The sequence below is a fragment of the Cnephaeus nilssonii genome, assembly GCF_951640355.1.
Source record: "Cnephaeus nilssonii genome assembly, chromosome: X".
Taxonomy (NCBI): domain Eukaryota; kingdom Metazoa; phylum Chordata; class Mammalia; order Chiroptera; family Vespertilionidae; genus Cnephaeus; species Cnephaeus nilssonii.
In genome coordinates, this window is record NC_137071.1 from 32,868,954 (window position 1) to 32,893,918 (window position 24,965).

At 39.5% G+C, this 24,965-nt stretch overlaps 1 protein-coding gene across 1 annotated transcript in view; it reads left to right on the forward strand.

Moving 5' to 3' along the window:
- Positions 1-24,965, forward strand: part of BRWD3 (bromodomain and WD repeat domain containing 3) — a 178,121-nt gene that overhangs the window by 147,948 nt on the left and 5,208 nt on the right. The window contains exons 34-40 of the mRNA XM_079765731.1: positions 10,950-11,006; positions 13,213-13,353; positions 15,519-15,593; positions 16,952-17,104; positions 18,912-19,075; positions 19,441-19,538; positions 20,163-20,321. Of these exons, the coding sequence (XP_079621857.1) occupies positions 10,950-11,006; positions 13,213-13,353; positions 15,519-15,593; positions 16,952-17,104; positions 18,912-19,075; positions 19,441-19,538; positions 20,163-20,321 (847 nt within the window). The remainder of the gene's footprint in view (positions 1-10,949; positions 11,007-13,212; positions 13,354-15,518; positions 15,594-16,951; positions 17,105-18,911; positions 19,076-19,440; positions 19,539-20,162; positions 20,322-24,965) is intronic.

Consider the following 24,965-nt stretch of genomic DNA (forward strand, 5'->3'; position numbering starts at 1 on the left):
CCGAGCCCAAGGCCGGGAAAGCCTCGGGTGGAGGCTTTCCCGGCCTTGGGCACCAGCGGGGAGCCTGCACACATCGCAGGCAACCACTGGGTCTCGGCTCCTACGATCCTTAGCAGGGAGGCTGGGGTGCAGCCGAGCCCAAGGCCACCGCCTAGGGCCAAGACCCAACCCTGAAAGAAGGCAGAAGGCGGTGGCCACAGCCAAGGCCTGGGTCCCTGGTGTTGGCAGAAAACTGGTGCAGGCAGCCAGGTGAATGAAGGTCTATTGCACGAATCTTCGTGCAAATGGGCTGCTAGTATATATATATATATATATATATATATATATATATATATATATTTAGGTTATGGTATTTATTTCTGCTCTAATCTTTATTGTTTCCTTCTTTCTACCTACCCTGGGCTCCTATTGTTGTTCTCTTTCTCATTCTTTAAGTTGTTGGTTTAAACAGTTTATTGCTGATTTTTCTTGTTTTTTGAGGTATGCCTGTAGTGCTATAAACTTCCCTCTCAGGACTACTTTTGCTGTGTTCCACAGATTTGGTGTTGTTATGTGTTTATTTTCATTTGTTTCCGGGAATTTTTTTATTTATTTCTTGATCTCATTGGTAACCCATTTATTATTGAACTAGAAGCCTGTTGCACGAAGATTCGTGCAATAGGCTTTCCTTTCCCTGGCTGCCGGCAGTGGTTTTCCTCTGGCACCCGGGACCCAGGCCTTCGCTCCGGCCGCAGAAGAGAAGCCAAGCCTCTTCAGTCTTCAGTCTTCGCTCAGGCCGGAGCCTTCAGTCTTCACTCGGGCTGAAGCTTTCAGTCTTCACTCCGCGGCTGTGTATGCAAATTAACCCGCCATCTTTGTTGGGTTAATTTGCATACTCCTGATTGGCTGGTGAGCGTCACAGAGGTATGGTCAATTTGCATCTTTCTCTTTTATTAGTGTAGATAACATGCTATTTAGCCTCTGTGTGTTTGAATGTTTTTCGGTGTTTTTACTGTAGTTGATTGCTAATTTCATTCCATTGTGATCTGAGAAGATGCTTGATATGATTTAAGTCTTCTTGAACTTGCAGAGACTTGATTTGTGTCCTAACATGTGGTCTATTTTTGTGAATGATCCTTGTGCACTTGAGAAGAATGTATATTCTGCTGCATTGGGGTGAAATGTTCTATAAATGTCAATTAAATCCATCTGATCCAGTGTGTCCTTTAGAGTCTCTGTTTCCTTGTTAAGTTTTTGTCTGGAAGATCTATGCCGCAAAGTCAGAGGAGTGCTAAAGTCCCCTACTATGACTGTATTATTTACTATCTCTTCATTGAAGTCCTCTAGAAGTTTTTGTATATATTTAGGTGCTTCTGTTTTGGGTGCATATATGTTTACCAGGGTTATATCCTCTTGTTGATTTGATCTCTTTAGTATTATGTAGTGACTTGTGTTGTCTCTTGTGATTACCTTCATTGAAAAGTCTATTTTGTCGGATATAAGTATTGCTACTCCAGCTTTTTTTTTCCATTTGCACGAAAAATTTTTTTCCATCCCTTCACTATTATTCTGTGTGTGTCTTTTGTTTTGAGGTGGGTCTGTTGTAGACAGCATATAGTTGGGTCATGTTTTTGTACCCATTCAGCTACCCTACGGCTTTTTATTGGAGCATTTAGTCCATTTACATTTAGGGTTATTATTGATATGTACTTATTTATAGCCATTATAATTCTATATGGCTAGTTTTCTGTCTGTTTCTTCTTCTCATTACAATCCCTTTAGCATTTCTTGTAATGCTGGCTTGGTGTTGATGTACTCCTTTAGCCTTTTTTTTTTTTTTGTCTGGGAAGCTCTTTATTTGACTGTCTATTTTGAATGATAGCCTTGCTGGATATAGTAATCTTGGTCTCAGATCCTTGCTTTCCATTACCTTGAGTACTTCATGCCATTCCCTTCTAGCCTGTAGAGTTTCTGATGAGAAATCAGGTGTCAGCCTTATGGGAGCTCTTTTGTAGGGAGGTAATAGTTTTCTTTTTTCTTGCTGCCTTTAATATTCTTTGTTTTTAATTTGGGTATTTTAATTATGGTGTGTCTGGGTGTGGGCCTGTTTGGATTCTTCTTGTTTGAGGTTCTCTGTGCCTCCTGAACTTGTGTGACTTTTTCCTTTACCAGGTTAGGGAAGTTTTCTGCCATTATTTCTTAAAATACCTTCTCTATGCCTTTCTCCATTTCTGCCTCTTCTGGCACACCTGCTATTCTAATATTGTTACGTTTCACATTAGCCTACAGCTCCCTTAAGCTGTCCTCATGTTTTTTAATTGTTTTTTTTTCTTTTTTCTATATTGTACAGCCCCCTTCAGTGCTCACAGCCCAAGGGTAAGGATACTGGGCAATGGTTTGAGACTGCAACTTCCTCTGGCATGGGTCCACTATGAGAGGGCAACAGGGAGGTTTTTTTTCTTTTTGGTCTTCTGATTGAGTAATATTTTCAACTCTGTCTTCTAATTCACTGATTCGATACTCAGCTTCCCCTAATCTGCTGTGTGTTCCTTCCAATGTGTTCTTTATTTGTGTTATGTCATTCTTTATCTCAGACTGTTATTTTTTCAAAGTTACTATATATTTTTTCATGCTGTTGAGCATCTTTACCCTCATTACCCTGAACTCTGTTTCAGATAAATTTCTTATCTCTGCTTCATTTATCTCTTCTTCTAGAGAATTCTCTAGTTCTTTCATTTGGCGGTTGTGTCTTTGTCTCCTCATTTTGGCTTTCTGTTTGGGTTTGTGACTATATTGTGTAGATCCTCTACACCTCTTAAGTGATGGATAGAGTTAAAGGCTATTTCTGACTAATTAGATCAGCCAAAGACTCAAAGCCTCCAGAGACTGCCTCTGCCTACAGGACTAATAGGATTCCGACTTGAATTGCCCCTCCCCCCCAGGCAATTGTCCTCAGGTGTGGGGAGATATTTTTTTCAACAGGGTTGGGCAGTTGCTACTGCCTAGAGCAGTGATGGCGAACCTATGACACGCGTGTCAGCACTGACACGCGTAGGCATTTCTGATGACACGTGGCCGCATGCCGAGGATGAAACACTTCCTGCTCCTGAGGATGAAACATTTGCGACTAGAATCTTGGAGTTACTTTTTTCCTCAAAGTGACACACTACCCGAGTTATGCTCAGTTTTTTGGCGAAGTTTGACACACCAAGCTCAAAAGGTTGCCTATCACTGGCCTAGAGGCTAATTGTTATTTTTAATCTCTTAAGTGGCCTCAGGGCAAGGTTTTTTTCCAATAGGGTGTGTCAACTGTCTTCCCCCCAGGCAATGTAGATGTGTATATGGGAAAGATGTCCGCCACTGCTTGAGGGAATGACTCAGCCCAGGAAACTTGAGGTGTCTGCCTTCTGAGCTCTATTCCCTGAGTCCTCTGTCCTGGCTTCTGCCCTCACAGTTCCAGTCCATTTCACTCTCCCTCTGCCGGAGCACAAGGTGGGTGGCTCCACAGGGAATTTTGTGTGTTGGCCCTTTAAGAGTGTGGCTGACTGCACCCCAGCCAGATGTTATGTGGGTGCCCTCCTCAGTTCCGGTGCTCTCTGATCAGGGGCCCAACTTGGGGAATAGGTACCAGATTTCTCAGTGGCAACCCCCAACACCTGAGATATGTCTCTGGAACTTCAGTTGCTGTCTATGGATGCTGGGCCAGCCCTTTGGTTCATTATTCAGGAAGTTTTTCTGTATTTCAGTTGTAATTCCAGTTTGTTCCTGGTAGCATGTCCATGCAGCATCCACTTACTCTGCTGCCATTTTTAATCTCTTCTCATTTATTATTAATGCCTGCCCTCATTTTTAATCCTCTTCTTTTCTTCTTGATAAATCTTAGTAAAGGTTTGTCAATCTTGTTTATATTTTTAAAACAACACCTCCTGGTTTTATTCAGTTTTTATCTTGTTGTTGTTTCTTTTAGTCTCTGTCATTTATTTCCACTCTATAACTTTTATTATTTCCTTGTTTCCACTTTCTCTGTGCTTTGTTTGTTGTTGTTTTTTCCTAGTTTTTTTAGGTAAAGTTTAGATAGTTTATTTGAGATTTTTCTTGCTTCTGAGGAAGGTCTGTAATGCCATGAAGGTTCCTCTCCATTCTGCTTTTGCTGTGTTTCATAGATTTTGGTTTGCTGTGTGTTTATCATTATTTGTTTCCAGGTGACTTTTGATGTCTTCCTTGATCTCATTGTTAATTCATTCATTGTTTAATATCATGTTATTCAGCCTTCTTGTGTTTGAATGTATTTCAGTATTTATATAATTGACTAGAGGCCCAATGCACAAATTTGTGCATGGGTGGGGTCCCTCGGCCTGGCCAGCAATTGGGGCCAATTGGGGCTGGCTCACCCAGTCCCCATTGGGCAATCAGGGCCGGCCTTCCCGGGGGAGGGACCACAGGACGTTGGCCTACCAAGATTTTCTTTATATATTTAGGTGCTCCTATTTTGGGTGCTTATATATTTACAAGGGTTATATCCTCTTGTTTGATTAATCCCAATAGTGTTATGTCATCACTTTCTTTGTTTCTTGTTATGGCTTTTGTTTCTAAGTAAATTTTGACTTGTATAAGTACTGCTACCCCAGCCTTTTTTTCATTTTCATGGAATATTTTTCTCCATCCCTTCACTTTCAGTCTGTGTATATCTTTTGTTCTGAGGTGGGTCTCTTATAGAAAGCATATGTATGGGTCATATTTTCTTATTTATTCATCTGCACTATGTCTTTTGATTGGAGCATTTAAAGTTATATCGTTAGATATTTATTGCCATTTTATTCTTTATACATGTTTCTCTCTTTCTTTCTTTTTTACTTTCCTTTTAAAGAAACCCCTTTAAATTTTTTGTAGAGCTGATTTGGTAGTAAGGAACTCCTTTAGATTTTTCTTATCTGGGAAGCTCTTTATTTCTCCTTCAATTTTAAATGACACCCTTGCTGGATAAAGTAATCTTGGTTGTAATACCTTGCTTTTCATCACTTTGAATATATCATGCCAATATCTTCTTGCCTGAAATGTTTTTGTTGAAAAATCTACTGGCAGTATTATGGGATTTCCCTTGTGGGTAAATGTTTTTGTCTTGCCTCTTTTAAAATTCTCTTGCTTTGTCTTTAACCTTTGCCATTTTAATTACGATGTGTTCATGTGGACCTCTTTTTGTTCATCTTTTTGTGACTCTGTGTTTTCTGGGCTTGTGTGTCTTTTTCCTTCACCAGACTAGGAAAGTTTTCCCTTTTTATTTCCTCAAACAACTTCTCAATTTCTTGTTCTCTCTCTTCTCCTGGTACTCCTATCATGTGAAAGTTGTTAATGCTTGATGTCCCAGAGATGCTTGATGTCCCAAAGGTCTCTTAGGCTTTTCTCATTTTTTAAATCATTTTTTCTTCTCTCTCTCTCTCTCTCTCTCTCTCTCTCTCTCTCTCTCTCTCTCTCTTTCTCTCTCTCTCTCTCTTTTCTCTGCTTGTGTGTTTTCTGCTCCCTTGACTTTCAAATTGCTGATTTAATTTTTTGCTTCATCTAACCTGCTGTTGACTCTTTTTTGTTTATTCTTTTTTTGTATGTGTATATATTTATTCTTTATTTCAGATATTTTTTTCCTTTTTTCTGACTGTTTTTTTATGGCTTCTATGTCCTTTTTAATGCTTACAATTTCTTTATTCAAGTTCTCACTTAGATCATCACCCATTCTTCCCCTAAGGTCCTTGAGCATCTTTATAATCATTAGTTTAATCTCTGCATCTGGTATCTTGGTTGCTCCCATTTCATTTAATTCTTTTTCTGGGGATTTCTCTTGTTCTTTCATTTGGGGGATTTTTCTTTGTCTTTCCCATTTTGTTTCTGTATATTAGGTAGATCTGCTATGACTCCCAAACTTGTTATGATGGCTTTAGGATATAGTTGTCTTGAACTGAATTGTATAATCTTCTATAACTTTTTTTTTCTTTGCTCTAGGAATATTTCTTTTGGGTTATGTGCACCCTCCTGTTCTAGTTGACTTTTCAATTCCATTGGCCTTTTTGTGGGTGTAGTTAACCCTTCAGGAAAGGGTTAACTCCACAATAACTGTGTATGACGCACTGTGCAAGGGCTGTTCCTTATGGCAGAGTTGTTCTCAACATCGTCTGGTGTCTGTTGGAATCCCCTTTTGGGTGTGTTGCTTGTTTACCTAGTTGGATCGAACTCAAGTGTTGTCTGAAGGCCACCACTTATTGATTCTGGGTCCACTTGGGCAGGGTTCAGGTACAGGTCAGTGGATCAAACTCTAGTGTGTTTTTCTAGTATGTTTTGACACCCGCCACTTATTGGTTCTGGGTCCACTTGGGCAGGTTTCAGGTATAGGTCAATGTCAGTCATTGTGTATAACTGGTTTATGCTACCTGTCTGGAGCTACTACAGTATTCACTGTTTGTGACTGCATCTATTGAGACTGAGTGTGCCTAGGAGGGGGTAATCTGTGTAAAAGGGTCTGATTCCTCCAGTTTAAAACTGGGGGCAGATCTATATCATGTACATGACTCCTTGATGTCAGCCTTCACCTGTCAGCTCCTCTGCCTCCTCCTGAGATTACCTGGTATTTCTCCAGAGCCTTCCAAAGAAAGACTATAGACTGGACCAAGGCTGGCCGCAACCCACATATGCTGCCACAGCTCGTGAGTTCAGTAAGGCCAGGCTCCCTGGGTCCAGAAGATGGAGCTAGTGGGTCCCCTACTTGGGGCTGTGCGTTAGGCATTCAATGATGGGAAAGTGGCACCTACTCTGGGGCCATACCACTGAGTCTCTGCCAGAGTCTCCAACTCTAGCTCCCACAGGAGGAGCACACTGCAGGTTCAGGTTTGGTGCATCAAGCCATCCCCCCTAAAGGAGCAAGCTCAGTCAGTCAGAGCCACTGGTGCTGCAGGGCAGATCAAAAGTGTTTCCCTTTGAGGCTGGTGCTCGCTGAGTCTGCAGGATGTGGCCAAGCAATCCATCCTGGTCCCAGGCAATAGCCTCTGAAGGAAACATACTTCAAATGTCCCAGGTGCAAGTAGCCCTTCCTACCCGCCCCCCCCTCCCCCCCGCCTCCATGGGAACTCATCAGGGGTGTGCCAGCAATACTTGGAAGATCAGATCCAAATAGTCTTTAGGAGGGGTACTGGCACTTCTTCCTCTTCCAGGGGTAGCTCAGGCTAAGCTCGTAGGGTTTGAGTGGCCCCTTTATGATGTAGCCCCACAACCCAGCACCCACTTGTCTGATTCCTGGACAAAAGCTTCCCTGGAAGATGTGCTTGAATGTCCCAACTCTGTGTGGCACGCTGATCCCCCTATGCAATTGAACTCAACAGAGCAGGGCAGGCCAAGTGATTTAGCGGGTGAGGTGTGGCTGGCTGTGTCCTTGAGGTGGGGAAGAATGATGGTCCCCTTTACAAAGCTACACAGTTTAATCACTGTCTGAGTCTCTGCCAAGAGTTTCCCTAGAAAAAGAGCACACCAAGTGTCCTTGCTGGGTGTTACCAATAGACCTCTCTGCAGGACCCGAGTGGCATCACCAGCAGTTGAAGGACCAGGCAGTCCACTCCCCAGGCTGGTGCTATAACAATAGGAGTGTTCCACCCTGGGAAAACAGCTTCTGGGTCTCTAGCAGACTCCCTTCTCTCCCAGATAGTCTGAATCTCCCGTGATTTTCAACACCAGATGCTGTTTGGGCTCCTCTTCCCTTCTCTGTTGCTCTGGTTTGGGGATCTCTGCATTGGGTTGAGAACCCATGCTTCTGGAGGAGAGAGAGTTTTGCAGCTGAGATATCCCTTCAGCTTCTTAGATACCGCACCTCAGTGCAGGGGCCAACCATTTCAGCATCTCCACCCTTACCATCCTCTAGATGGCTTCTTTTGTAAATCCTTGGTTATTATATTTCAGTTCAACCAGTCTTCAGTTGGTCATTCAGGTTGGGTCATTCAGGTTGATTGCTCTGTTTAGCTGTAAATCCAGTTTGACACTAGGAGCAGGTGAGTGTATCTTCCACCTACTCTGCAGCCATGTTGGAAACTCTTTATTTTGTTGATGGTTTCCTTTGCTGTGTAGAAAAGTTTTTTGGTTTAATGTTGCCCCACTTGTTTATTTTTGCTTTGGTTGCCTTTTCCTTACTTTGCCATGGTTGCCTTTTGATTTTTGTCAAATACTAAAAATAATTTCCAAGACCTTTGTCAAGGAGCTTACCATCTGTGCATTTGGGAGTTTTATGTCTTACATTAAAGTTTTTATTTTATTTTGAGCTGAGTTTTATGTATGGTGTAAGAGAGGGGTCTAGTTTCATTTTTTTTTTTTTTTTTGCATATGGATATCTCATTTTCTCAGGATAATTTATTGAAAAAACTACTCATTCCCCATTGTATATTATTTCTCCCTTTGTTGTAAGTTAATTCACTATATATGCATGGGCTTATTTCTGTGCTCTCTCTTCTATGTATCTATTTTTCTTTTGCCAGTACCATACTGTTTTGATTACTATAGCTTTGCAATATACTTTGAAATCAGGAAGTATGATGCCTACACCTTTGTTTTTTGTCTCAAGATTGCTTTAGCTATTAGGAGTCTTTTATGGTGATTCTATATATATTTTAGAAGTGATTTCTTTTTCCTATTTCTGTGAAAAATGTCATTATAATTTGATAGGGGTTGCATTGGATCTATAGATTGTTTTGGGTAGTATGGACATTTTAACAGTATTATTTCATATAATCTATGAGCAAAGTACCTTTCCATTTACTTGCATCTTCTTCAATTTCTTTTATCAGTATTTTATACGTTTCAGTATACAATCTTGGTTTCAACATTTTTAGGTATTTTATTGTTTTTCATGAAATTTTAGATGGGATTTTTTTCTTAATTTCACTGTTATTGTCTAGAAACACAACTTTGTATTATTTTGTATCCTGCAACTTAACTAATTTTGTTTATTAGTTCTAATAATTTCTTGGTATAGTCTTTAGGGCTTATATATGTAACTAGAGGTCCAATGCATGAAATTTGTGCAAGGGGCTCGGGCCTTGCAGCCCCAGCTGCCTCGGCCCTCGTAGCCCCGCTTTGTCTGGAAGGTCATCCGGAAGGTCGTTCTGCTATTCAGTCTAATTAGCATATTAGCTCTTTATTATATAGGATATGTCATCTGCTAATAGAGACAGTTTTACTTTTTCCTTTCTGATTTGGATGCCTTTGCTTTTTTGGCCTACTCGCTCTAGCTAGGACTTTCAGTACTATCTTTATATATACCAATAAAAGCCTAAGCGATCGAATGACCGAATGACCAGTTGCTATGACATGCACTAACCACCAGGGGGCAGACACTCAATGCAGGAGCTGCCCCCAGGTGGTCAGTGTGCTCCCACAGGCAATCTCCCACAGCCAGCCCGCCCCGATCGTGCACAAATTCATGCACCGGACCTCTAGTGTTAAATAAAAGTGGCTAAAGTGGGCATCTTTATCATGTTTCTGATCTTAGAGGAAAAGCTTTTAGCTTTTCACTGTTGACCATGAGGTTAGCTGAGGGCTTGTCATATATGGCCTTTATTATATTGAGGCTCGTTTCCTCCTCTATACCTATGTTTTTGAGAGGGTGTTTTTTTTTTCCATGAATGAATATTGCTCCTCAGAGTGATACTCCTTGGGTTATGATAGAAAATTAAAGGTAATATGTAATTCAGCAACTTTATTTTTTAGACTAGAGGGCCGGTGCACGAAATTCATACACGAGGGTGTGTGTGTCCCTCAGCCTAGTCTGTACCCTCTCCAATCTGGGATCCCTCTCACTATCCAGGACTGCTGGCTCCCAACTGCTCGCCTGTCTGCCTGCCTGATTGCCCCTAACCACTTCTGCCTGCCAGCCTATCACCCCTTAACCACTCCCCTGCCAGCCTGATCAACACCTAACTGCTCCCCTGCCAGCCTGATTGTCCCTAACTGCCCTCCCCTGCCGGCCTGGTCACCCCTAACTGCCCTCCCTTGCCAGCCTGGTCGCCCTTATCTGCCCTCCCCTGCTGGCCTGGTCGCCCCCAACTGCCCTCCCCTGCTGGCCCGGTCACCCCCGACTGCCCTCCCCTGCTGGCCTGGTTGTCCCTAACTGTCCTTCCCTGCAGGCCTGGTTGCCCCTAAGTGCCCTCCCCTGCAGGCCTGGATGCCCCTAACTATCCTTCCCTGCAGGCCTGGGTGCCCCCAACTTCCCTCCCTTGCAGGCCTGGTCCCTCCCAAGTGCCCTCCCCTGCTGGCCTGATCGCCTACAACTGCCCTCTTGTGGCAGCCATCTTGTGTCCACATGGGGGCAGCCATATTTGGCCACATGGGGCGGCCATCTTGTGTTTTCGAGTGGTGGTCAATTTACATATTACCTCTTCATTATATAGGATGAGAGTACCAGTAGCTGATTAGCTATTTTTTTTCCTCCTAAGCATTACCTATGTGGTTTAACATCACCAGGTGGTGTGTGGGCCTTGCCTCTGTGTACTAAAAAATTACCCCTCAGAAGGATACTTAACTGAATCTTAGGTTTTAATGCACATTCATATTTTCCCTGTAGGTAACAGATATATTTCTTGAAATATCAAAAGACTAATCACGAGTAATTCATGGTTATAGTATATTAATTTAGCATATCATATAGAGTAAGTTTTGTTTAGATACTAACATTTAGGTACAAGTTCAGATACCAATCACCATATTTTTTTTTCTTATTTCATATTCTGATTTAAAGAAAAACTCTGCTTACTCTTCTAGTGTATTTTTCAGCTTATATACAGCACATAGTCAGTATTTGGAGTCAGTGTTTCTCCAGCCTTTGTTCTGCTGCCTGCTTCAATGAGGGAGTTAATTATGATTGTATTTATTTCTTTGTAAGTGTTCATCTAATTTATAATATTTTGAATGTAACTTAACATCTCCCTCTCTTCCCTTTTTAATTTTAGGATACAGAAATGGTTGATTTAGATTCAGATGGCCCTGGTACTTCATCTGGCAGAAGGGTGAGTGAATAAATGATAAGAAATTTTCATGTTTCTTGTGTGAGGGATCCCTAAGGCCAGCTCCATATGTTTGAAAACTTTCTGGAAACACTCAAAGTACTCAGTATATACACTGAGTGGCCAGATTATTATGATCTGTGAATGCATAATAATCTGGCCATTCAGTATATATATTAGAGGCCCGGTACATGAATTCATGCATGGGTGGGATCCGGCCAGCCTGGCCAGGGGGAAGGGACATGGGTGGTTAGCTGGCATTCCTGCTGGTTGAACTCCTGGTTGAGGGGACAATTTGCATATTAGCCTTTTATTATAGGATATACACTGAGTGGCCAGATTATTATGCATTCAGAGATCATAATAATCTGGCCACTCGGTGTATAGTTACTCATTGCTGAGTTTTATTGCAGTGACTCATTAAGGATAGATAGCTGGATCACAGGGGAAAAGACATAGGCAAAGTCTAGAAAAACCCATGTGCAGGGTTTTTGGTGCTCTCTCCCTCATTTAAGGGGCCACACAGAGCATACTCTTTCCCCAGCAATGAAAATGTAGCAGTGTGTATCTGATTAAAGAATCAGTCCCTAAAGAATTTATTGAGAGCTGGTTATATAGGCACCATCTGACTAGTATATGCCAAGATTCCAGAATCCCAGAAACCAGGAAAAGTCTCAGAAACCAGGTGTTCAACACAGATCACATTGTTTGTATAATGTAGATAGAGCAGACCACATTTATTATTTTGAAAACAGTTCAAGTGCCAAGTTCCCAGATGCCAGTCATGGGCCAAACTTGTAAGCAAGCCATACTAATGATAGCAGCTTCAGGTCTGTTATGTTAACTCTGTACTGCATACTTTTCCTCTACAATCCTATTTAATAAAGAGGGAATATGCTAATTGACCCTCACGCCATCGCAAAGATGGTGGTGCCCACAGCCAATAAGGAGGGAATATGCTAATTGACTGCCACACCCTCAAAGATGGCAGCACCCACAGCCAATAAGGAGGGAATATGCTAATTGACTGTCACACCCTCAAAGATGGCAGCACCCACAGCCAATAAGGAGGGAATATGCTAATTGACTGTCACACCCTCAAAGATGGCAGCACCCACAGCCAATAAGGAGGGAATATGCTAATTGACTGCCACACCCTTAAAGATGGCAGCATCCACAGACACAAGATGGCGGTGCCCAGTCCACTCAGCCCCACTAGGGCGGCAGGCACACGGCAAGGCCAGGCCCACCCCCAGGTGGGCCCGGTTGCTCTGCGTACCTGCCTCTGGAGTCCCCCAGTCCCCTCAGCCCCCCAGGGCCAGCCCGAGGTGCAGGCAAGCCAAGGATGGCGGCTGCTCAGCCACCCAGGGCCGTCCCGAGGTGTAGGAAAGCCTCGGATAGTGGCTGCCCAGCTGATGCCCGAGGCGCAGGCAAGCCTCGGATGGCGGCTGCCCGGCCACCCAGGGCTGCCCGAGGCTCAGGTAACCAGGGCTGGCCGAGGCTTGTGCTGCTGGCAGTGGCAGCAGCAGAGGTGTGATGGGGGCGTTGCCTTCCCCTGATCGCCGGGTCGCCTTCCGCCCCTGAGGGTTCCCGGACTGTGAGATGGGGCAGGCCGGGCTGAGGGACCCCGCCCCCCCTCAGTGCATGAGTTTTCATGCACTGGGCCTCTAGTAATTAAATATTTGTTCTACATGAGGGGGAAATTTTCTTTGAAATGCTAAAAAAGATCATATAAAGAAGGCATCAAATGGTAAAGGCCAGCATTTATCATGACCATAAATGGGATATATATATATATATATATATATTGAGAAGTGTTATTTTGAGAAGATTATGGGGTTATGATGCCATAGTCAGGTACACTTAACTAACAGCAAATATTTTTTGGCCTTGTGGAAGAAAAATAATGTGTTCCCCCGTGTTTATTTGAGGTACTGATTTTCTTAAAATGAAAATTCACAATAATAGAATTCTTGCTATTTTCATGAATATAATATCTACTTTTTATTTGTTTATATTTTTCCAGGGAAAATTATATCTAATCTAAACTTAGACTTGTTATCAAAGATATAAGCACGAGAACTTCAATTAATTTTAAGTAGTTTAACTTTTCTATCTTACATTGACATATTAACATTAGAAAAACAGGAGAAAATCAATGAAGAGTGAAGAAACGAGCTTTTAGATATAATTCTATTAAAATCTACAGGTCAAATGCCGAGGCAGAAAACAGTCCTTAAAGTGTAATCCTGATGCTTGGAGAAAACAGTGCAAAGAACTGTTGAGCCTCATTTATGAACGTGAAGACTCACAGCCATTTCGACAGCCAGCTGATCATCTTTCTTACCCGGTAAGTGTGCAGTTTAAATAGTTGCCAATATGTAATTTCCCATAAATGTCTGCTAAGATCTAGTTAAGAGCCACTTTTCACCTTTCTTCCTACCTTCTTTCTCCTTCCTTGCTTGCTTCCCTTCCTTTTTTCCTTTCTTTCTTCCTTCCTCACTCCCTCTCTCCCCCCCTCCTTCCTTCCTTCCTTCCTTCTCTCCCTTCCTTCTCTCCCTCCCTCTCTTCCTTCCTTCCTTCTTTCCCTCCCCTCCCTCCCTTCCTTCCTTCCTTCCTTCCTTCCTTCCTTCCTTCCTTCCTTCCTTCCTTCCTTCCTTCTTTCCTTCCACTTCCTTCTTTGTATATCTTTGAATTGTGAATGTGGGTGGTGTGATTAGTCATGACTTGTTTAAATATCTGTCATGTACTTTATATGTAAACTAGGGGCCCAGTGCACAAATTCATGCACCTTGAAAGGAACTGTGGGCCATGAGGCTACAGTGGGCACATGGGTGGGTCTTGGCACATCCTCCACACCCCTGCCCGGCTCCTCCCACTGCAGCCCCTGGTCCCCTCTCTGCCAACGGTGCTAGCCCTGCTTGTACCTGCTGACTGTACGGAGCAATTGGGGCCAGCGCCAGCAGTGGGTATGAGCGGGACCGGCCCAATTGCTCGGCGCCATCAGCAGGTATGAGTGGCGGCTGATGCCCCGATCACCCCTCAGGAACAGGGGGAGGTGGAGAAGCCCACAGAGGCAATCGGGACTGGCGCCAGGCGCTGGGAGTGGGTGCGAGCAATGGCTCCAGCATCGGCTGCAGGTGCTAGTGGGGCCAGCAGTGGGTGCTAGTGGGACCAGAGCAGGCAGTGGGTGCGAGTGGTGGCTCTGGTGCCGGCAGTGGGTGCGAGTGGGGCTGGCGCCGGCAGCAGGTGCGAGAGGCAGCTGCCGGCCCCGATCACCCTTCAGGAGCAAGAGGAGGTGGAGATGCCCTGAGGGGCGATTGGCAGCCGCTACTCACATCTGCTGACAGCGCTGAGCAATTGGGGCCGGCCCCAGGAGCTGGCAGTGAATGCAAGTGGGGCTGCACCAGCAGCAGGTGCGACCACAGTGCATGGGAACAAAGAATTTTCGGTAACCACCAGAGGCTCACCCTGATGACAGTGACCAGTTCCCCACCTTGGTCTGGCGCCCCCGCTCACCTGCTCTACTATCCTGCCGTGGCCGACACCCACCATGTTCTGTGCTCTGCTGCCGATGCCTGCCATGTTCCACGCGCACCTCCTGGTGGTCAGCGCATGTCATAGCGACCAGTTGTTCTGTTGTTTCGTTGTTCTGCCATTTGGTCTATTTGCATATTAGGGTTTTATATATATAGATTATACATTTGTAAACCAAATTTTAATCTAAATATCTTTGCCAGTGATGTATTATATAATTTTACACTTGACACATATAATTAACCAATGTCACCTCAATAAATATAATTAAAAAAAATAAAAAATATCTTTGCAATATCCTGCTTTTATTTTAGATATTTGTTTCATATGTTTTACTAACTTAATAATGTATGTAAATTTACACTTCTACACACTGCAGACCCTTGGTTACATGTGTCAGCCTTAAAAGTTAATAATGTATGTTAATTTATGCTTAATTTATGTTAATAATTTAAATATGTTATCCAATATTCACTTAGGTAACCAACATACCATATTACTTTCCATAAAAGATATAAGCATGAGAACTTCAATTGTAGGATTTCTTTTCTAATAGTGTTATCTATTTATATATTGAATAACCTTTTAGTATTAATAGTAAATCTTATTTTAACATATTCAGAGAAAATGTATAGCAGTATTTCAGAAATACATTAGACCATCCTCTGAAATTAGTAAACATCAGTAGTTTCTACTTACACAGGTTTAAATTGAGAAAAATTATTCCAATAATAAACAAGATTATGTTTCATAAAGCTTGTTTGTTCTTTTGTAGGGAGTTTGGGTAGAATAAATTAGTCTTGTGTTTTCATAGTAGAGGAGAGTGATGAATGTAAACTTCCTTCATCTTAAAGTACAATCAGTAAAAATATTCTTCCTATTTATGGATCTTTGAACTTTAAATAATAATTATATTCCAATTCTTGATATTTTGTTGTGGTGGTCTAGAAACACAATATATGTTCTTTACCCTAATAGGGTCATCAAGAGCAAGAGGGAGAACCCTCAGGTTCAATTGTTCTGGAAAGACAACAAGATCCATCTCTTTCTGAGGTAGGCCTAGTAATCTCTTAAAAGACACATACTGGTTATTTTTATGTAGTTTTACTTTTTAAAATCTCCATACTGTAAATAAAACTTTTATAATTTGCAAAGTTGTTTTCCAACTCTGCTTACTCCCTTTTTATCCTTGATTTTTTTTTTAGTAGTTTATTTTTCTTTTAAATCAGCACATGTTCTCAGGAGGGACCTTTGTATACCATCTGTATAGGTGGTAGATGTTTTACTTGTTTCTATAGATCTAAAGCTACAGGAGCATAGTAGAAATCATCAACTGCACAATATAATTATGTCTGTATTGCAGCTGATTATTCCCACTGGAATTCATCATACTACACAGAGTTCCAATGTTTTTATTATATTAAAATCTTTATATCCATAAGCCATGCTGTGTTGTAGTACTTTTGATTTTTATGATTTAAGCAAACATTTTTAAAAAGACATATTAAGAGCAATTGTGGTTTCTCATACTTTGAAAAATATTTTTCACTTTTTATATCCTTCCTCTGTCCCTTCTTCTGATTCTCTGGTTATTTCTTTAAGAGAAATGTGGTGATTTAATTCTTAATGTTTCTAAATAGTATGAGGGATCTAATACCAACAATGGATTTTACTCCAAAATATATTCGTTTATTAATGGTTGTGATATATATATAGGTATATACGTACATTTCAGGTACACTTCCCTAGGATAACTCTAGAAAGGTCTTAACTGTACTTGAGAGATATAGGTTAAAAGAAAATCTTCTCCCTCCTCTAAATAAAAATCAAACTAATTTTGAATATATGAAAATGAAGACCTTAGATGAAGCAAAATCATCACATTTATTGAAATCAGAATGATAGGAGAGAGAGGCACAGGCATGGCCAATTTGACTTTGACTTTCAAGTAATGACATCTTAGAATGCCTTCATAGCTGGGAATGTCTTGGAAATATATAGCTAATTGGTGACATGGAACTGTTTAATTATATGAGAATTATCCCATCTTCTACTTTCATTGAGCAGTTTGCCAGGGAATTGAGATAATTTCAGCCTTTAAGGAAGAAATAAAATTTTATATTGTAGACTCTGTAGGGATGAAGCCAAGTGGCTATGGATTTTCTTTTCTGGTTCTAGAGAGAGTCATATGATTATGGATTGCAGAGGGAGTGCTAAGACCCTCCCATACCTCCCTGCTGTTTTTCTGAGCCAACAGAAGAGTTCAGTTAAATGTATCCTGGTTGAGGGGTGGCAGCAGGTTGAAAAACAGTCTGTTTATTTCATAGTGATTTGGTGATGCAAATCTTAGTCCCATTGTATTACATAGTATTGTTACTCAGTCTATGTATTTAATAACACACTCTTTGTAGGATTATCAAGGTGTTATAGACAATCCTATGGACTTCAGCACTGTGAAAGAAACTCTGGAAGCAGGAAACTATGGTAGTCCTCTGGAATTTTATAAGGATGTTCGCCAAATATTCAGCAACTCCAAAACTTATACCTCTAATAAAAAATCAAGGGTATGTAAAACCTATATTAGGTGGATTGATCCTCTAAGCATCTAGTTATATATAGCACACAGCTTTTTCTTTCACCAGTTTTAAAATTGCTAAAAAAGTATATACCACAATTCTGACATCACTACTAAAGTTTGATTCTCAGTGTTTCCTGACAGTTTATTAGGCATGCATAAAGACACATTTAGCAGTCATTCTGGAATTAAGCACCTCTTTCTTTCTCCTACCTGCCTCATCTTTGTTTTTTATTAATATTTTATATCTGCCAGAGAGAGGTCAAGGGATGGAGAGCTAGTAATTAAGTACCCTTTAATATGTCCAATAAATAACTTTATAAATAAGAGGGGTTAACAGTATTAATTTATATATTTGGATTAGCTCCGAATATTTATATTCTCTTTATTATAACAAACTAGAGGCCTGGTGCATGAAATTCGGTAGGATCGGGCCTAAACGGGCAGTTGGACATCCCTCTCACAATCCAGGACTGCTGGCTCCCAACTGCTCACCTGCCTGCCTTCCTAATTGCCCCTAACCGCTTCTGCCTGCCAGCCTGATCACTCCCTAACCACTCCCCTGCAGGCCTGGTAACCCCTAACTGCCCTTCCCTGAAGGCCTGGTCCCCCGCAACTGCTCTCCCCTGCAGACCTGGGTCCCCCCCAACTGCCCTTCCCTGTAGGCCTGGTCATCCCCAACTTCCCTCCTCTGCCGGCCCGGTCACCCCTTACTGCCCTCCCCTGCAGGCCTGGTCCCTCCCGACTGCCCTCTCCTGCTGGCCATCTTGTGGCAGCCATCTTGTGTCCACATGGGGGCAGGATCTTTGACCACATGGGGGCAGCCATCTTGTGTGTTGGAGTGATGGTCAATTTGCATATTACTCTTTTATTAGATCGGATAATGAACCAAATTGGGAAGTTACAACTGTGTATTCATACTCCCATTTAGTACTTCTATGTTTTGTCAGAAATTAAATATCTTGAGAACAAAACAGTACTAATAATAATTTTTGTGTTTTGTAATCACTGGTATATTATTAACTTTTAAATAAATTCTACAATAGGTATATAACTTGCCTACTTTCAGCTCATATAAAATGAATTTTCACCAATTTCTGCAGGCATAATTTTTTCACATTTGATTTTATTTCCTATACTTATTATACTCGCATATGCTTATATATTCTTTAAAACAGATTTTATACTTTGAAACTTTTTAAAACATATATTATGAACCTTTTCCCATGTCATTATTACTCTATGAAAACAGAAGTTTTAATGTCTCCATGGTATTTTATTATACGGTGGTTTTATGTTATTTCACAAGCGTCCTAGTGCTAGAGATTTAGGTTGTTTCTAGTTTTTCACTTTACATGAACAAAGTTGTGGCTAACATATTTAACATACTTTAACATAATTATTTTGTGTGTGTAATTCTCTGATATTTTATTAGAATAAATTCCCAGAAGTGAAGTTATTAGCCAAAAAATGTATATTTTTAAAGATTTTTTATACCTATTACAAATTGTCCTTCAGAATTGTTCCTGTTAATAAAAACCCACTGGCAATGTATAGGAATCTTTTTTTCTACCCTTCCCAACATTGGATGTTATCTTTCAAAAACCTTTATTAATTTTTGGTTAAAAATGGTATCTTGTTTTAATTCTTCAAGAAGAATTTTTTCAAGTGTATGGAATAACACATATATTTTGTATGAAAGGATGATGCTGATAATGGCCCAGGCATGTTTATACATTTTATTTTTTATATAATTGAAGTAGTTGCTAAAATAAGACTAATTTCTACTTTTTCAGATCTATAGCATGACACTGAGGTTATCTGCCTTATTTGAAAGTCATATTAAAAATATCATCTCTGAATATAAGTCAACAATCCAGAGTCAGAAGAGGAGAAGGCCACGGTATAGAAAACGTCTGAGAAGCAGCAGCAGTTCATTATCAAGTAGCAGAGCTCCTAGGTATATTGCAGTGATGTAGTATTTTACGTTTTCAAAGCATTTTGTGTATATTACCTCATTTCTTAAAGTTTATTGAATAGTTTGTGGGGATCCCAAGATCCAAGAGATTTTTTTAAAGAAATCTTGTACCTGTGTAAACATGGAGTTGGTAACCCAAAGCTATGTTCATGTGGATTTTGTTATACCAAAACCTTTTTATTTTTTTAATGCTTTAAATTTAACTTTGTTATATTACCAGTTGAAGCATTTAACTTAAATTATTGGTCATTTCTTTTTTGGTCACCTAAGCATTTTGTATTATACTGTCTTATCATAATATGATGGTAATAGAAATTTTTTTCACTGTTACATATTTTTACTTGTAGTCCAAAAGGGAAACAGAAACAAATGAAGTTGCAGCCTAAAAATGACCAGAATACCTCAGTGTCTTATGCAAGGACCAGCTCTCCTTTCTCGTCTCCTGGTAAATGCCTTTAGTGTTGGTGTTATATATTTCAGTTTAATACTGATATTAATGATATAGAAAAGGCAGCATGATTTATACTAGTAATACAAAGAGCAATGAATTTCGGTATGGAAAAGTTGTGTTTTATTTCCAATTCTTTTCTCTAGCTGTGTAATCTTAGGTTAGACATTAGGCCATAAGATTAAGTGTCTTCATATTTTAAATGAAGGTGTTAAGACTAGATGAATTTTTAAGTTTCTTAGCTTTAAAGGTCTGTAATTTTATGATTTTTAACATCTATTATATCTCAGAGTACTGTCTAATATATTTGCCAATGTAAGAATTAAGGGTTCATTATGTGAGGAAGTGTTTTCCTTAGAAAACATCTTTAACAGCTTGAACTAAATATTTTGTGTGTGCAATTCTCTGATATTTTTTCCTTGGACAAGTTTTTCTGTTATTCCATCCTTGAAAGCTTAATGATGTGATAAAACGTTTGTTCTCAAAATAGTCATATTTTCTCCAAACAATGCACAAGTTATTAGAGTAACTGAGTGAGATAAAGTTTTAAAAACAGCCTTTTTTATAACTTTATTGAAAACATGGTAATTATGTTAACATTACAATCTTTTTAAATGTAAGTTTCAGATGCTGCTGAAGGGCTTTCACTATATTTAATTGATGATGAGGTGGATGGACCATTTTCTTCGTCAAGCTTCAGTGGATATAGCCGAAGTGGAAATAGCCATGATCCAGGGAAAGCCAAATCATTTCGGAATCGAGTTTTGCCAATTAAACAAGGTAGGAAATAAATATGGACATGTTATTTATTCTTTGTTCCTTTATAATAACAGATGAATTGTTTAAAAGCTGGTGTATTTAGGTTGTAAAAATTAGCATGTCCTTATAGTTAGTATTTTAATATTGTCGAATTTGACTCAGACAGGGTTTCATATCCACAACTAGGAAAAGCCTCTTAGCAGATTTCCAAAACTTCCAAACATATTTTAGTCTTTTAAAATAAAATATAAAATAAATAGGGAGGAACAACTGAATGAAGAACTCCTTCTCCAAGCACGTAAAAACCAGAATGTTAGACATACTTAGGATTATTTGTATATTAAACCATATTAATAAAAATGGCAAAAAAGTCCAAAATCACCTTAAAATAAGGCTCATTTAAAGCCTACCCCAGTTTTTAAAAAAGGGTTTTGTTGACCAATGAGCCTGCTTTTAGTCAACAACTACATCTACCACCTTATTCTGGTTTTCTAGTTACATATAACTAAGATATTCTCTTCCCTCAGAACCTGTTGTCTCAATAATTCAGTGGTTTTCAGACTCTGTTCTGCCTATTTTTTTCAGTGATCCACAGAGCTACTTCAGGAATTTTCAGAATAGCCTTCTCCATTCAACCAGAGCAACTTATTATTACTCATGTAATGAGCTTCCATATAACTTTTATTTGTAGAAAAAATTTCACTAATTAAAAAGAAATCACTGACCCAAATAATTCATTATCATGTGCAATTTTTTTTGCACCATGTCAGGGGACATCATTTATAAATAGCTGAAGGTTATTGTTATGTAGACTTTCTTCTTATACTTAACCCTATGTTATGGACCTTGAACATGTTCAATGAAACTTCTAATGTGTTCATCTATTTGAAGTTTGTGAAGAATATTTGCTGTTTTTAGAAATATCTTTATAAGAGTCTATATTTTTATTTTATATACATTTTATTGAAAGATCAAGTAGCTTATCCATTGTTATTGAAGTATCAAATGACTCAAAAATACTTTCTAAAGATATATTTTATATTAGTTGCATGAGAAATATTGTTATATATCTGATTATTTGAAGATAGTTATTGCATTTATTTTTCCCAGTTTTTATCTTTACTTTCTCTTTTGTTCCAGCTGCATACTTATGCCACCTCACATTGTGCCCTTTCCTTCATTTTCAGGCTTTTAGAAAGTGTAGCTTATACTTCCTGCCTCTATTTTCTTTCCATCTAAATATTTATTTACCCTTTATAGTCTGGCTTCTGCCCCCACCACTCTATAAAAGTTGTCTTCACTGACCAGTATCCTTTTCATAGTCCTATCTCCTTGATCTATCTATATCATTGCATGCTGTTGACTACCCTCTAGGAACTCTACTGCCTGGCTTCTATAGTACTGCTTCTCTTATATCCCTGTTTCTCCTGTATTAATATAGTCTCTATTTCTTTTTGTTTGTTTTTCTTTCTTTTTTTTTGTCTTCTACAAATAAAGGAATCTAATTGCTACATCAATTATCTTTATGCTGATGACTCTCCAAATTCATATCTAACCCTAACATCTCTATTCTACCAGTCTCGTTTCCAAGTGCATCCTAAAAAATTTCCATTGGGTGCTTATCATTCATCATTCTCAAGCTTGCTTGTATTTCTATACTCACTATTTTAGTTGATGGTACCACCATCTTCCTAGTCATCCAATTTAAAATTTTATAGTTTTCTTTGACTCTCCTTTTACTCCTCATATCCAGTCAGTTGCTAAGTTTTGTGAATTCTACAACTCTTTAATACCATTTAAATTTCTTATCTATAGTTTCTATTGCTGTCACCTAGTATTTTAGTCAGCTTGGGCTGTCACACAAGACACCACAGACTAGATGGCTTAAACAACAGTTATTTATTTTTAGCCGCTTCATTGAGATATCATTGACATTAAAAATGTACATATTCGCCGAAACCGGTTTGGCTCAGTGGATAGAGCGTCTGCCTGCGGACTCAAGGGTCCCAGGTTCGATTCTGGTCAAGGGCATGTACCTTGGTTGCGGGCACATCCCCAGTAGGGGGTGTGCAGGAGGCAGCTGATCTATGTTTCTCTTTCATCGATGTTTCTAACTCTCTATCCCTCTCTCTTCCTCTCTGTAAAAAATCAATAAAATATATATATTTTTTAAAATGTACATATTCAAAGTGTACAACTTGATGTTTTAATATACGCATACACTGTGAAATGGTTACCACAATCAAACTAACATCTCACCTCTACATGATTATTGTGTCTGTTTGTTGAGAAAATTTAAGATCTATCCTCCTAGAAGATTTCAAATATGCAGTACAGTATTGTTCACTATAGTCACCATACTGTACATATCTAGAACTTATTCATCCTGAATAACTGAATGTTAGTTCCCTTTGACTAACACCTCCCCATTCCTCCTCCTCCAGCCCGTGGCAACTACCATCTTGCTCTCAGCTTCTATGAACTTAACTGCAGGGATATGTTATGAGAACACATCTTTAGCTGATCTTGTCATGTGCACATCATAGAGTTTACAAACCTAGATAGTATAGCCTACTACACATCTAGGCTATATGGCATAGGCTACTAGCCTGTACAGCATGCTACTGTATAAAACAACACAAGATTAAATTGAACACAAGATAATGATGCAATCTAGAGACGCAGTGAACATGAGATATATGAGGCTGCTTACTGCTGGGTTAATATGGCATATGCTTTACAGCAAACTTTTTTAAGTAAAAAGAGTATACTATAAAATAACAATAAAAATCATAGTATAGTAAATACATAAACCAGTGACATAGTCATTTATTGTCATTATCAAGTATTATGTACTGTACATAATTGTATACTTTGATATGACTGGCAGTGCAGTAGGTTTCTTTACACCAGCATAACCACAAATGTGTCGCATGATGTTATTACCATGGCTATGACATCAATAGGCAATTTTTCGGCTCCATTACAATCTTATGGGACCACCACCATCATATATGCTCTCTGTCATTGATCAAAACATTGTTATATAGCACATGACTGTATTTTAGATTATCATATAATAATATCATACAATAATTCTTTCTCTGTGTCTTGCTTATTTTGCTTAGTTAGCATAATGTCTTCCAACTTCATCCTTATCACAAATGGATTTTCTTCTTTTTTTAAGGCTGAATAACTCATTATATATATATATATATATATATATATATATATATATATAATTTTCATATCTTGGCTTTTATGAATAATGCTGCAATGAATAAGGAGGTACAGATTTCTTCAAGATCCTGATTTAAGTTCCTTTTGATACATACACAGAAGTGGAATTGCTGGGTTATATGGTAGTTCTCTCAATTTTTTGAGGGACCTCCATACTGATTTTCATAATGGCTGTACTAATTGACATTCTCACCAAATATGTGCAAGGGTTCCCTTTTTGCCACATCCTTGCCAACACTTGTTTTCTTTCATTTTTTTGATACTAGCCACTGTAACAGATGTGAGGTTATATCTGTTTGCGGTTTTGATTTGCATTTTCCTGACAATTAGCGATGTTAAGTATCTTTTCAAATACTTAAAAGAGACATTTATTTTCTCACAATTCTGAGGCCTCATAGTCCAAGATCAAGATGCCAGCAGGGTTGGTGTCTGGTATGGGGTCTCTTCCTGGCTTGCTGATGGCCACCTTCTTGCTGTGTCCTTATGTGGCTTTTTCTCTGTGCATCCACAGACAGGGGGAGAGAGAATGAACATTGGTGTCTGTTCTTTTTATAAGGACACTAGTCCTAATTCATTAGGGTCCACCCTTGTGATTTCACTTTAATTAAAACTTCCTTAAAGGCCCTATCTCCAAATAAAGTCACATTGGGGATTAGGGCTTCAATATACATAATTTTGGGGGTAATGTAATTTAGTCTATAACACCGATACAATTAGAATAATCTTGTAACTTCGGTTGCCATCCAACTCTAGGCTTTTCTTTTTCTACTGTTTCCAATATACTCTTCTGTTTTCTTCCTATTTTACTGGTTATTCTTCCCAATTATCTTTGCCTATTCTTTATCTTTATATGTTGAAATATCCCGTCTTAGTCTTCCACCATCTTGCTTTACTTGCTTTCTTAATGAGCTCTCTCAGTTCTCTTGACAGTAAATGTCATCTTTACTGAAAATTTCCAAAATTATATTTCTAGCTCTGAGTCTCCCCTGAGCCTCTAGACTGGTACATCCACCTGCTTTTTTTCTTTTTAAATGTATTTGCTTGTGCCTCTGGTAGTATTTAAAATTGGAATCTTTATTTCTTCACTAGTTTGGCTAAACCTATTCCTCCTTTAGTGTTCCCCAACTTAGCAAAACATCTGTAACATTCACCCAGTTGCAGGCTATAAAATCTAGTAGTTGACCTTCATTCTTTGCTTAACCCCTGACATCCAATCCATCAGCTATTCTCCTCAATTGGAAATTTAAAAATAAAGGTTTGCCCTAACCAGTTTGGCTCAGTGGATAGAGCGTCAGCCTGTGGACTCAAGGGTCCCAGGTTCGATTCCGGTCAAGGGCATGTACCTTGGTTGGAGGCACATCCCCAGTAGGGGGTGTGCAGGAGGCAACTGATTGATGTTTCTCTCTCATCAGTGTTTCTAACTCT